This window comes from Cheilinus undulatus, linkage group 18, assembly GCF_018320785.1.
Source record: "Cheilinus undulatus linkage group 18, ASM1832078v1, whole genome shotgun sequence".
In the NCBI taxonomy this organism is placed as follows: domain Eukaryota; kingdom Metazoa; phylum Chordata; class Actinopteri; order Labriformes; family Labridae; genus Cheilinus; species Cheilinus undulatus.
In genome coordinates this window covers 14,552,511-14,565,845 of record NC_054882.1, presented here as the reverse complement: position 1 = coordinate 14,565,845, position 13,335 = coordinate 14,552,511, and the positions used below count along the sequence as shown (strand labels likewise).

The 13,335-nt window shown below is 39.1% G+C and overlaps 1 protein-coding gene across 2 annotated transcripts in view; it reads right to left on the bottom strand.

Annotated features, from left to right (window-relative positions):
- Positions 1–96: 96 nt before the first annotated feature.
- uggt1 (UDP-glucose glycoprotein glucosyltransferase 1) overlaps positions 97–13,335 on the bottom strand; it is a 55,318-nt gene continuing 42,079 nt past the window's right edge. For both annotated transcript variants that reach the window (XM_041812710.1, XM_041812711.1), the window contains 9 exons: positions 12,113–12,201; positions 10,185–10,289; positions 9,947–10,031; positions 7,690–7,872; positions 7,134–7,294; positions 6,933–7,047; positions 6,375–6,491; positions 5,470–5,614; positions 97–3,354 (listed from right to left, as the gene is read on the bottom strand). In XM_041812710.1, coding sequence (XP_041668644.1) covers positions 3,335–3,354; positions 5,470–5,614; positions 6,375–6,491; positions 6,933–7,047; positions 7,134–7,294; positions 7,690–7,872; positions 9,947–10,031; positions 10,185–10,289; positions 12,113–12,201 — 1,020 coding nt within the window. In that variant the 3' untranslated portion in view covers positions 97–3,334. The remainder of the gene's footprint in view (positions 3,355–5,469; positions 5,615–6,374; positions 6,492–6,932; positions 7,048–7,133; positions 7,295–7,689; positions 7,873–9,946; positions 10,032–10,184; positions 10,290–12,112; positions 12,202–13,335) is intronic.

The window sequence follows — 13,335 nt, the reverse complement described above, 5'->3', positions numbered from 1 at the left end:
GAGCTGAAGCCACGCCCACTCAGGAGAAATATGATGATGTGATGTAATGCATCTATTCACACTGATAAAAACACTGACAACACACTTGACCACTTAACAAATTGGGTTTTTATTTAACAAAAATATCTCAGCCATAACAGGAGGAAATAGACGGACTTGTAGACAATACCCAGAGACAGAGAAATCAAAGTCCAAAGTCATGGCTCCTGGTTCCTTACAAGTGTTCACCTCCTGTGTTAGAAAAAGGAGCCAAAGTGGGGGTGCAAAAAAAAAAAAAAAAACGTTGACTAGAAGCTGGCTGCAGGAGCCACACAAGTCCCATACACACCTATTCAAATTATTACAGCAGAAATAAACGTTCCCAGCCTGGTTTGAGAAGCATGTTTGTTCTGAATACGTCTTCATCAGCACACTGTACGAGGGGTGGGGTTTTTGAGCTCACGTTTTGGTTTCATGGCTAGTTCAGCCGTTTGTCAGGAGGGTTAACGGCTGTTCAGACTAGGTGCGTGGCAGCTGTGTAACTGCAACATCATGGCTTGGTTTTCATTACAGCACACATGTTAACTAAAGGTTTTCAGACTGCCAGGAGACAATCTGGGGAATAGAAGGCTCGCCTTCTTTCACTAAGAGGCGTATGCACCTCTCAGCAAAAGACGGGAAATGAAGAATAAAGAGCAATATTAAGGGATGCACAATATTGGATTTTTGCTAATATCTGATACACCGATATTTGCTTAATGGTTTTAGCTGATATTGATATTTAAATTTAGTTGAGACCTTAAAATTCATTCCTTAAAACACACAATCTTGAGTTTTAGGATGAACAAATCAACAAATTCCAGTCTTGTATGATGAATATTTAGGCTGATATAGGCAGATTTTTATGGCCAAAATATCAGCAGAAACACTCATATCTGCTAAAACCAAAAATATCATATATCCTTAGATATCAAGCGTGGTTAAATTATGCTTCAGTTTGTGCTTTTCTAAACATTCACAATCTTTGGAAGAAACTTCTCTTTTATTTTGAAATTTTCCTGGCCAATTTGCTGAGTCACTTGTAGGGAGGTAAAACTTGTCAAGAAATATCAGAAAAGGATGCACAATATTGTGGGCATGATATTGTCAAATAATAGCTTAAAAGGGAATTATTGTGTCAGCATTTATCAGGGTCAATTATGGTTTCAATTATTGATATTTACAGCCGATATTCTGGCTATAAAATCAGCCTATATCAGCTGTAAATGTCAGCAGTACAAGCAAACATGTTAGTGGAGTTTTAGTCTAGACTAACAGACCTACACCAGCTTGAGTATTTTTCTTTATCATCATTCCTTACACGTTAAAGTAATGGTGTTCAACAGGTAGGTTGGGACCCAAAAGTGGGTTGTAAATGTGTTCTAGATGCAAAAGTTAAGTCAAAAAGTCCATGAAACTCTGTCACAACATGCTTGGTTTGTCCTGTCTCTCTGTTTGTCAAGTTTCTTGTACTGTTGGAGGTCCTAGCTGTACTATTTTTCATCTAATAAATACATATGGTCGAAAAATATTTGAAATTTGGGTTGCAGTTTCTCAGTGAATAGTTGATGGTGGGTCCTGGGGCTCAACCAGTTAGGAAACGCTGCTTTAAAAGACAGAAATTTCTTGATTAATTCATCCTCAAACTTTAAATTGTGCGTTTTAGATCTGAAATAGATTTAAATATTGGTATCTGCTAAAATGTACTTGTAAGTATCAGCCAACATCGTGCATCCCTAATACCAGGTTGTGACAGCAGGGAGACACGGCCCACCTGCACCCCCGGTATATCAGCGCAGGCTGAAGCAGATACACATCGCAACCATCATGCAGCAAACATGCACCCAGTCTGTAATGGCTCTAAGCCCTGCTTCAGCTCCAGTTCTTTAAGCAATGATAGAAAGTTAGGTTCCCAGTCTTTATTCCCTGGAGCCCTCCACACTGGTTTCTAAAGAAGCTGAACACCCTAAAAACCCACATGAATAAAAAAAGTGCTGTCAAAAATCAACAGCAATTTTAATCATTTTATTGACAAAACCCGAAGAAAACATGGTTATCATACAAAAGACTTGTTTAAACTACTGAATAGATTTTTTTCCATGATCTTATTTAATATATGCCGATTCGACTTTGACAACCTAAGAGTAGACAAAGCCTTGCACCCTTCTGCGATCTTTGGCGCCCCTTATAGGGGGTCTCACACCCCAGCTGGGAACCAATGCAACTGATGACGCCCCTAAGGCTTTGTCTGTTTTTATGTCCAGCCTATGGTTTCTTGCAGCATCACAAACTCTTCAGTCTCTCATGAGTCAAACATTTTGCTGCGGCTCGAGCCTTAAAACGTCTTCAAAAGAGACACTGTGGGGTCAGTACTCTACAAGAAACGGGACTGAAAACCTGCTGATTTTAATTTCTATTTCAAATAACAGATGAGGGTAAACACCATCCTGATGTAGCCAACCGTTTCTAGATTCTGCCCTCGGGGCTGAACAGAACAGTAAACATCTCTACTAGGTTGAAATGATTCTTGAGAAATACTTTAGACTAAAAACAGTTTTTTTATTCATAAACATTTACCTGGATTTTCTCACTTCCTTTCCTTTTTCAGATTTGATTTATATTTAAAGGACTCCAAAAACGTCACATTGCTGCCTGAATTTATGAGACCAGGCACACATAAAAAGTAAATTTATTTTAATATGTGTAGCCAGCTTTACCTTTATTTTCTTTGCTATGGATAGTACCGAATGAAATATGAGCTCAAGTCTTTAGCTCTTAAATTTGACAAACTAATCCTGTTTTTCATGATCATTAAATAAAATAAGGTAAAACTCTTCTCCCCCTGTGATCTTCACAGCTGAGAAGAGGTCGAACAGCCAGGTCTAACTCCTGTCAGTGTGCAGAAATCCATCCCAACACCAAATGTTTGGTAAAAATTTAAACCTAAGAGAATCAGCAGTGAGATTTCCTGCAGTCCTCTCCCCTTTGTGCTTCATCCACAGCCTGAACCAGAGTCCCAATCAGTGCAAACATACAGAGCAACACGTGATACAGAAAATTACACCCGGAATAAAAAATAGAATTTATCTTTATGATTCGCTTCACTGAAAACATTCTCACCACTCGCACTCACACAGAAAAAAATCGCCCACGCTGAAGCTCCTCTTCAGACGTTGTAAAAGAACTGAGAAGTTTAACCATTGAGGACTGATCAGCATGTCAGCAGCGCCCTCCTCAGGCAGGAGCGGAGCCTCTTCATGAGAAGACTCTTTAAACAGAGTTCAGTCCGCTCTTCATCAGGAACACAGCAGGATCCTCACAGCTCTGTGTGAGCGTCTGAAAGGAACAAAGACAGAACATGAATGTTTGTCAGTTCTCATAACCGGACGTGCAAAAACCTCTGATGTAACTGGCAAAAACAAAAATATCCTTTTCATAGATCACATCTGATAAACAAGAAACTACTGCTCTCTGCTTGTTTTATCAGATCCAGCTTTTACTCGGGTATCTTGGGTATCTTGGTCTGAATGTAACAAAAGATTTTCTGTAGCACAGCACAAAAGCTCTGCAACTGTTATTATCTTAAAAATTTTCAAAAAGTACCTCGATCACTGCATCAGTCTTTGGCCCTGCCTGAAACAAGGTCTTTGATAAATGCCAGACTTGGAAAATAAAAACTCAGCTGCTATACCTCAACCTCAACTCTGGACAGAAAATGCTGATTCTGCACCTCCTTTAGCTTCTTTATAACTTTTTAAAAAGGAGCAGAGTGCAAAGATTGTTTTAGCTTTACTTGTTATTTTGCCATCTGCAACAGAATTTTTTTAATGTAACATTTTACTGTTCTTTGTATTTTTTTAGAAATTTAAATAAAACTTTAAAACCCCATGCTAATTCCCAAAACTTCCACCAGATTTTTTGAAAAATGTAATGAAAATCGCTAGAAAATGCTGCCAAAATCCCAGCAAAAATTCAAAGGGAAATAATTCAAATTTTCAATAAAATTAAGAAAAACTGAAAAAATACCCAATTTCTATGTTTTAAAGCCCCCCAACATCCCTCAAAAATGCTGTGAATTTACATACTGTTTAAAGTATTGATGAAAGTTTTCATAAAGTCTTTCAAAACTTTTTCTCAACATTCTGTTAGTTGAATTCATAAACCATTCACACAAGTTTCTGGAACAATTTCCAACATATAGGAAAATTACCCAAATTGCTTTTGGAATATAATAAATCTTAATAAAAAGTTCCATGAAATTTCCCCTTAAAAATTCAGAAGAAAATAAATTTAAATGTCCATGAAATATTTGAGAAAATATCCTAGTTACCACAGCAACAGATTTTTAAACAAGTTTTTAAAGCAAGTCTTTAAAGAAATCTATGTTTTTTTTTATTACAAAAAGCTATTTTTAAATTCTCTAAAACAACACAAATAATTCCATTCAAAGTCAAAATTTTCACCATAAAAAAGGTTTTCAGAAATTATTTGAAATTACAACTTAATTCCAAAAATTCCCCCCCCCCAAAAAAAAAAAGAAAATCCAGTGAACTTATGTACATTTTAAAAATATTTATACAGGTTTTTTTTTCCAAAGGTTTTCAAAAATTTGAGAGCTCTTCTCAGAAATCCTGTGAACCAAATTTTCCCAACATTCACAAAAGGTTCTGAAAATTCCCCAAAATTGCTTTTTGAAATTCAAGAAAATGTCTAAGATATTTCACTATAAAAATTCAAAAGAAAATTCAAATTTCCATTTATTACTTTGATGAAATTCCCTTAAAATTACCACAGAAAAAAATCCAAAATAACTTTTAAAAGATAGAAACATGCAAATGCTAACAAATATTTCCTTTTAAATTTGCTTTTTAAAATAACAAATGATACCATTTCAAGTGAAAAAAATCACAAAAAAAGTTATTAAAAATTTCAACAAAAATTCTTGGAAACTGCAACTAAGTTTCCAGTTTTCATCAAAAAAGTCTTAAAACTGCATAAAAATCCCCTCAACTTCCATGTTTTAAAGCCCCTCAAAATAATCAGTAATTTTACATTGGGTTGTGCAATATTCAGGAAAGTTTTCACAAAGGTTCTCAAACTTTTATGAGTATTTCTTAAAAAGTTCCTGTGAACTAAATTTTCAAAACATTCACACAAGTTTCTGAAAACTCCCCAAATCTATGTACACTTTAAAGTCAGATTTTCACACCAAAACAGTTAAAAAAAATCTCCATTAAAAATTGTTGAAAACTTTGAAGAAAATTCCTGAAATAAAAATGAACATGTGAAAAATCTGCATGAAAATCTGAATAAGCTAACTCTTCATTAAGTGAAAACTGTTGGCTTCTCTCAGTTAGGAATCATTGTTACTCAGCTTTGTCTAATAAAGATTTACAGATTTGAATCACACTCCCACTTCTCTTAACGATGTCTGATACGAATCTGCAGTACCTGTGCTTTGCTGCTTGGCTGTGTCGTTGGCTCCCTCCTGGACTCTGGTCTGCAGACGTTTAATCTCTTGGTCATAATCGGTCCACTCGGCCACAATCCTCACCGCAGCCTGCAGCTTTGGCTCCTTGGTCATGGGGTTGTTACACTGAGGATTAGGGAAACAAGACAGCACAGAAAAAATTAACATTGATGATCACAGGCATAATTAGAACAAAAATCTGACCAATCTTCCCTCTGACTTTAACTGTTAAAGGGGACGAGAACAAGCAGCAGATTTTTAAAGTGCTCAGTGGGATCATTGTGAAGTTTTACTGCCTGATTCCAGTCACATTTTCTACATTATCTTAAAGGTTGGAGACGTTTTTGTATTCTACTCCTCTCTGAGAAATGAGGATGGATGAGAGTGGAGGATGATAGAAGCAGGAAGTACTCTATTTTTTTTAACAATATCATGTCACTTAATGTACCCCTGTTTCATGTGTGTGCAATTAGCTAAGATAAGGTAAACCGGCTCATTTTAAAAGTGAAACTTAAAGATAATCCAGCCTTTAAAGATGAAAACAGCAGACTTATAAAAAGGATTCAGATTACATCAAGGACTAAAGATCTCCCCATGCTTATGGAATATTTAATCTTGTGCTAATCTATTTTCTTCATAGGTTACTTAATTGAACCTTAAAGGAAACTCACTCTAGCATTCAGCTCTCTAAACTGAAGAAGGAGCTTCCTGACAGTGGAGCTGTTTGCCCTCTAGTGGCTCATCAGAAGCATTACAACCTGCAGAAAACCCCAGTACTGATAACAGCAAAGCTGATGAGCTGTCCTGCAGGTCTGTCACGGAAAATCTTTTGACATAAATTTAAACATCCTGATCCTGTTCCTGATATCCACACATAAATTATTACCAAGTCTATAGTCTTGGCGCTCTTCTTTGAGGTGTCGTCACACCAGGTCTCACACCAGAGCCACTCCTGAGGCAGGGACTTGATGGGAACTTGGTGGATCATGTTGTTAGGCAGATCCTTAAAAAAAAAAAAAACACAAGTTTGACTGTTAAGTTTTAGAAGAAGCAGAACTATGCATCTTCACAGTCTGCGGGGTATCGTTTGATGCAGTTCAATGGTGGTTCAGCTGCAATAAGAGAGCTTTTTACAAGCTTTTATGCCCAAGGACATCAGAGTCTGGGCTGTAATAATTCTGTTGTCATAAAATCATCAGCAGAAGAAACACCAGTAATCAAACACTGTCACTGTGAGAGAGATCACATGAAATGTGTCACTTCTCACAATAAACAAGGCTGCTGCTTAACAACAAATCCTTTATTTCCAGAGACTTTTCTAAATTCCACCAATGAATCCAAAACCTTGAAACATGGTTGAGACAGAAATTCAGTACACCATGCAAGAAAAGGCCTTTTTAGAACAGCATTAAAATGACAAACACGGACAGAGGGAGTTACAGACCTGATCCAGGTTTGAGAGGCTGTTGGGGTCTTGGCTGAGCCCCTGGTACTGTCCTCTGAGTCGGTCCCCTGCAGCTATTTTTCTGAACTTCTTCAGGTCGACCACGTACAGAGCACTGTGGGGGATGGAGGGCAGTAATGCATGAAACATGTGTAAAATAAAGCGAAGCAGGGCCGTGCGTGAGCATATTTCTGTTCATACCTGATGTGGTATTTACGGCCAGCGAGGTGGCTCGCCCAGTAGCCTGACTTCCAGAAGCGGTATCCGTCCATCTCCCGCCGGCTCTCGCAGAATGGAGTGTAGCCATAAGGAGCTCCGTCTAAGTCGAAATCACGCAGCTCCTTCAGGTCTGTTCTCACAATCTGGAAGAGAAAATAACAGTGAATTATTGCTTGTTTTGCCATAACAGTGTTTTCTGATACTTTTGAGAAAACGCTGGCAATCATCTTCATGTTTGTCTTTAAAGTAGCATTTTTAGTTTGTAGTCTGATATCCAAATGTATTCTACATTTTTTTCACAGCACCAAAACTACAAGCAGTATTTAAAATAAAGGCTCTAGTAGCTGTGGTTATTTGTAATTTTTCCCCCAGATACTTGAGATTAGTAATAACTGATGAATTTTGTAGGTTAACTTAGTGTCAAGACATTATTGCCACTCAACACCAGTTTGAAGAATTATAAAACCTCAGTTTTGTTGTCTAGTTATATTTGACCTTTGCAAACAGGTAAGATTGATGACGATGTCTGTGGGCTCACCTGGTCTGCATCTACAAAGAGGATCTTATCCACAGCAAGGGGAAACAGCACGTCCAGAAACAGGATCTTGTAGCCCCAGATGATCCTCTGCTTCTCTGTCTGTTGGTGTAACCAGCGAGGCCACTTGTACTGGACCAGCTCGTACTGGAAACCATACTGCTTGGCCATGTGAGGGATAAACTCCTGCAAAAACAGGTAGGCATAAAAAAGAGCCTGTCAGTAGCTGTAGGGAATGTGTTGAAATGTTTTATTCCCATTTTATTGCAGCTGGTACTGAGAAGTGTTTTCATTATATGCTTCATTTTCAGGGTGTACAAATGATCCAAAAAATTATAGCAATAAAATTTATGTTTGCATGTTTATGCCTTCAATGCACTGGTGATGGCCAAGGCTATTTTTGTGAATGGGATATTTCAATAACAATTTGAAGGATTTTCTTCAAACTTTTGGAGAGGCACCTGGCTGCAGGCATCAGACATCTATGAACTCATGCACACTTAGACATCGGTAGTCTCTCTTCTTTTTAAACTTCCATAATCTACAACCCCAGTTGCCTGTACTGAAAGTACCTAACAGTAAATCAGGGTTTCATTTTCATGGATGAATTTCACATATTGACAAAGAAAATCTGTTTTAAAAATGTCAATGCATTCTGGCTTGTGCTTCCAGCAAACAGTAGCAAAACACAAAGCATTTTGGGAACCCCAGGAATAAGTTTGCACAAATGTCCAGTCTGACTCAAGGATCAGCTGATTACATTTCAGTAGTTAGAGGTCATAGTCATTGGGCTTCATGTTAATCCCTTTTGCACAAAATATCACAAGAAAGCTTTGAGGGGTTTTCTTCAAACTTTGCACAAACGTCCACTCTGATGCAAGGATCAACTGATTAGATTTTGGAAGTCAAAGGTCAAAACCCTTGAACCCTATGGCCTTGGCCTTGCTTATGCACATGATATCTCAAGAAACCTTTAAAGATTTTTAGTTCAACGTTGCACAAAGGTCCACTCTGACACAAGGATAAAGGATCTGATTAGATTTTGGAAGTAAAGACCCTTTGCTTCATATTTGTCCCTTGCTTAGAAATGCCATATCTCAAAAACACTTTGAGGGACTTTGGCTCAACAATGAACAGATTAGATTCTGGATGTCACAGGACAAAGGTCAAGGTCACTCGCCCTCATGTTGACCTCTGCTTGTGCATGCAATGTCTCAAGAACGCTCTGACGATTTTTTTCAAACTTTGCAGAAAAGTCCACTCTGATGCAAGGATGAACTGTTTAGATTTTGGAGGTCAAAGGTCAGGGCCATTGGGCCTCATTGTTTTGGCCTTGCTTGTGCCAACGATATTTCAAGAACACTCTTCAAACTTTGCAATAATAACTGACACAAGAATGAACAGATTAGATTTTATATGTCACAGGACAAAGGTAAAGGTCTCTGTCCCTCATGCTAAGCATTTGCTTGAGCATGCAATGTCTCAAGAACACTTTGAGGGATTTTCTTGAAGATTTAATGTCCACTCTGACTGAAGAATAATTTGGTTGGGCCTTCAAGTCCAGGTCATTGGACTTCCTGTTCATCCCTTGCTTGTAAGTACACTCTCAAGAACACTTTGAGGGGCTTTCTTCAAACTTTGCACAAATTTCCACTCCGATTTGGATGAACCAGTTAGATTTGGAGGTCAAAGGTCATTGGGCCTCATGTTCAATCCTTGCTTATAAGATTTCTAAGAGTCACCCTACCACAAAAGCCCCCCAGCCCCTCTTCTTGACCTGCCACTGTTCTTTCCCTGTCGGGCAGTGGTAAACCTCATGAAGGCATATAACCACCAAGTGGTAGTGCTAGTTTTCAAATTAACTGTATGTGCCGAATTTCTTCAAATAATTCATAAAATGTAAAAACACTGCAGAGTTAGGGTGTCTTCCCTCTGTGCCCTCTATAAATAAAGAATCCCCCCTAGAAATATTATCGGCAGGATAATGAGGCTTAGCAACAAAAAACAGGGTGAAAGCAGTCAGAAAGCTGGAATTACAACGATGAATGGAGCTATGAGCCAGGAAAATCTCTGAAGTCTTCTCCTTCAGGAGATCTCTCCCCTGTTGCATGTTTCACCTTCATTTTTCAGAACTCCTGTTTGAAGCTCACATCACTGACAGATGGAGAAAAAGCTGCAGCCATCAGAGAAAATCTCTGCATTAATGATGAGAAGCCAGCTGATTCTGAAAGTAACACCAGTGGAAGGATAAAAATCCTACCTTGAAAGTGGGGGACAGGTAATTCTTTAGGAACCAGAACTTTACTGGAGTCTTGGTGTGCTTCAGAACTGACAGCATCATAATCCTGAGAGAGAGAGACGAGTAAAAAGACTAGTGGTGACAGAGCTGAGAGAACAAAGGCACTAAAATCAATAAAGTCTTTGTACACATCAGAGAGAGGGGCTGTTAGATTTCAGGGATTTTTTGGCTGATACAACGATCTCCCCTTTCTTCTCACCTGAGGAACCTCTCGTATAAATGCCCCGAGGCCACAGAGAAGATGTTGATCACGTCATCCTTCTCCTGCTTCTGCTCCTCTGACTTTCCTCCACCAGTGAACCCTCTGAGAGGAAAAGGGGTTATTTATTTCAAAAGCAGCAAAATACAAAAAAAAAAAAAGATCTTTAGAATCAATAAGCCTGTTTAACTAGGAGAAGTCACCTTGTTAAATATTTAGTGTTTATTTTGGTGTTAATCTCATCAAAGATAGTTGTGGTTAGATTAAATATTAAGCTCTGCTTAAGGTTGTGCAGCAGATGTTGATTGAGGCAGGCAGTATTATTGACCAATCCCTGATTGTGTTGTTGTCTAAAAGTATTATTCGCATAGGACTAGTATTACCTGTGGACCTCTGATAATTTATGAATTACCCCCTGAGTGTTTTACCCTCTCCAGTGTTTGGTGCAGTGCATCTGCACAGGACAAGAGAAGTCTGTACTGTACTCAAATTTACAGACTTTTCCGAAGGAAGGAAGCATAAGGAACATGCTGCATAGCTGCAGCAATGAAAAAGCACAGTGGTTTTCTATTTTTAAAATTCATACAAAAAGTGTAATGTTGTGCACATCCTGTCCTGCAGGTGTCATTTCCTTCATATGTCCTATACAAACAACAGAGTTGCGCTAACATGATTTTTCCCTTTCTCTATTTATATTTTAACATTTTTGTCCATGACTAATAAACCATTAAAATATCTCCTCTAACTCTCCCACTATACATCAAGGTCTTGAAAGTCACCTGTGCAGCTGATCAGACAGACAAAGAGAGAGTAACTGTTGATGTTGATGATGTTATTCTGCACTCTATACATTTGGGATTGTTCAACATGCACAGCAACCCTCCTCTCTCAGATCAGCTGTTGCAGCCTAACCACTGAATGTTGAAGGACACATTTTATGATGTAAATTGTGTTATGCATGAAAGGTACAGCTAAATAATCCTGATAAAAGATTACACCCTTGTAGAGAGAAAGTGTAGGAAGCAGAGCAGAAGCGCTGTGCCCAACAAAAGAGCTGCTGCAGCCTAACCACTGAATGTTGAGGGACACATTTTATGATGTAAATTGTGTTATGCATGAAAGGTACGGCTAAATAATCCTGATAAAAGATCACACCCTTGTAGAGAGAAAGTGTAGGAAGCAGAGCAGAAGTGCTGTGCCCAACAAGAGAGCAGTGGTGCACGTTTGGACAGCAGAGTTCAAATAAGTTCAATAAACTAAAGCCACTTTTACACATTAGCTGAAATTAACTGGAAGAGAGGCACTGTTTATAAGCTACATGTGTCAAAAAATTGTTACTAATCTCCTACACAGCCTCTATAATCTTTTTCAATCAGAAAACAGTGCAGGAAAAGCTGCACGGAGCGTAAATAAACATAGCTACCACCCTAAATTACAGAGATGCCGATTTGCACAGGATTAGTATTACCTGTGGACCTCTGTGAGCTGAAATATGCTCGGTAATTTGCCCTCTAATTTTACAGACAAGGTCGATTCTTACGGGATTAAAAAACACAGATGCCCTGTGCTGTTCTTAAAAATTACCACAGGTCCCTAGGTAATACTAATCCTGTGCGAATGGAGCATTAGACTGATTAAGAAATAAAAATCAAAAGTCATTAAGTGTTTGGCTTATGTTTTCATCAAGTTTACAAAGAAGCTGAACAGTTGTTTGAACAGTGATGTATCACACTAGGGTGTGATTAATATTTTTATGTATTTTTTAGTGTAACTACCTAATAAAAATGAGAGATTTTGAAAGCCTTATTCAATATATACAATACACAAGTAAGGTTCTGATTGATCTTACTAAAACTAAAGGGGGTATGGTATTTGCTAGATTGCTTTACAATTTAATTATTAAAGCAGTTTTTTAAATGAAGCTTTACCTGGTGAGAGATTTCCAGAAGCCAGTGTCGTTTTCCTCCGTACCATCACTCAGCAGCTCCTCGTTGAACTTGTCCGGTTTCTTCTGAACCTGAAAAAAAAATATATATATAAGACAACCAGTTAAACAAACTAAAACTAAAGAAATGATCAGATTAATATAGTCTTTGAATAAATATTTTCATTATCCAAGTTTGGGATGACATTAGAGCATCAGTCATCAAATAATATTCCATAGTGTAGTTCTATCAGAATTCAACCTTTTGGTTTTGCATTTAAGACCTTTCTTTTTATCCTTTTTTAGGCCCTGCAGACACCCTGTCTTTACTGAACGTTGTACCCCTTCAACTTTGGTTCTGTGTATTCCTGGATGCCTGCCAGTGGCAGTAAACAAAGTGGATATGTCTCCTCGCACTCCGTGCAGGTCGAGATCTAATGTAAACAAAGTCACGTGAGTGACATGTAGGCTACCTGACCACACCTGCTATAAATAGCCCGTGATAGCCTACTTCCGGCCTCTTTGTTCTTCTCGCTGTTAGCCTGGCACGTATCGCTGGTTAATCGCTCCATATGGTCTGTATTGCGGTTCTTAATTCTGCAGGTTCAGGAAAGTTAAGCACGCTTTGTGTTAGCTGAGGTCTCTGAGAGAAGCCCAGAGGCTGTTGAAGTGGGCTCATTCTCGGCTAGCCTCCCTAAGGGCAATTCATGTTCCAGGAAGATCAAATGCGGTGGCAGATTACCTCTCACGCAAGAGGCTGTCCCCTGAGGAGTGGAGGTTGCACCCTCAGGTGGTACAGTTGATCTGGGATTGGTATGGGGAGGCACACGTGGACCTGTTTGCTTCAGAGAGCACAACACATTGCCCGCCGTGGTTCTCTTTGGTAGAGACCAGTGCTCCACTGGGGATGGACGCCCTCGCCAATGCTTGGCCGAGGGGTCTTCTGTATGCATTTCCTCTGATCCCCTTGATAATGCCAGTGCTTCACAGGGTGAGGTTGTCTGGCCACAGGGTCCTCCTGGTGGCTCCCAGATGGCCATCGAGGATATGGTTTTCCATCCTCCTCAGTCTGGTGGAGGGAGTTCTCTGGCAGCTCCCAGTGAGGACAGACCTCCTGTCCCAGCTGGACGGAAGGGTGTGGCATCCGTCTCCGGGCCTCCTTCAGCTATGGGTGTGGCCACTGAGGGGGAACGGTCACTTTTAACTGACCTTGAACCCTTGATTCAG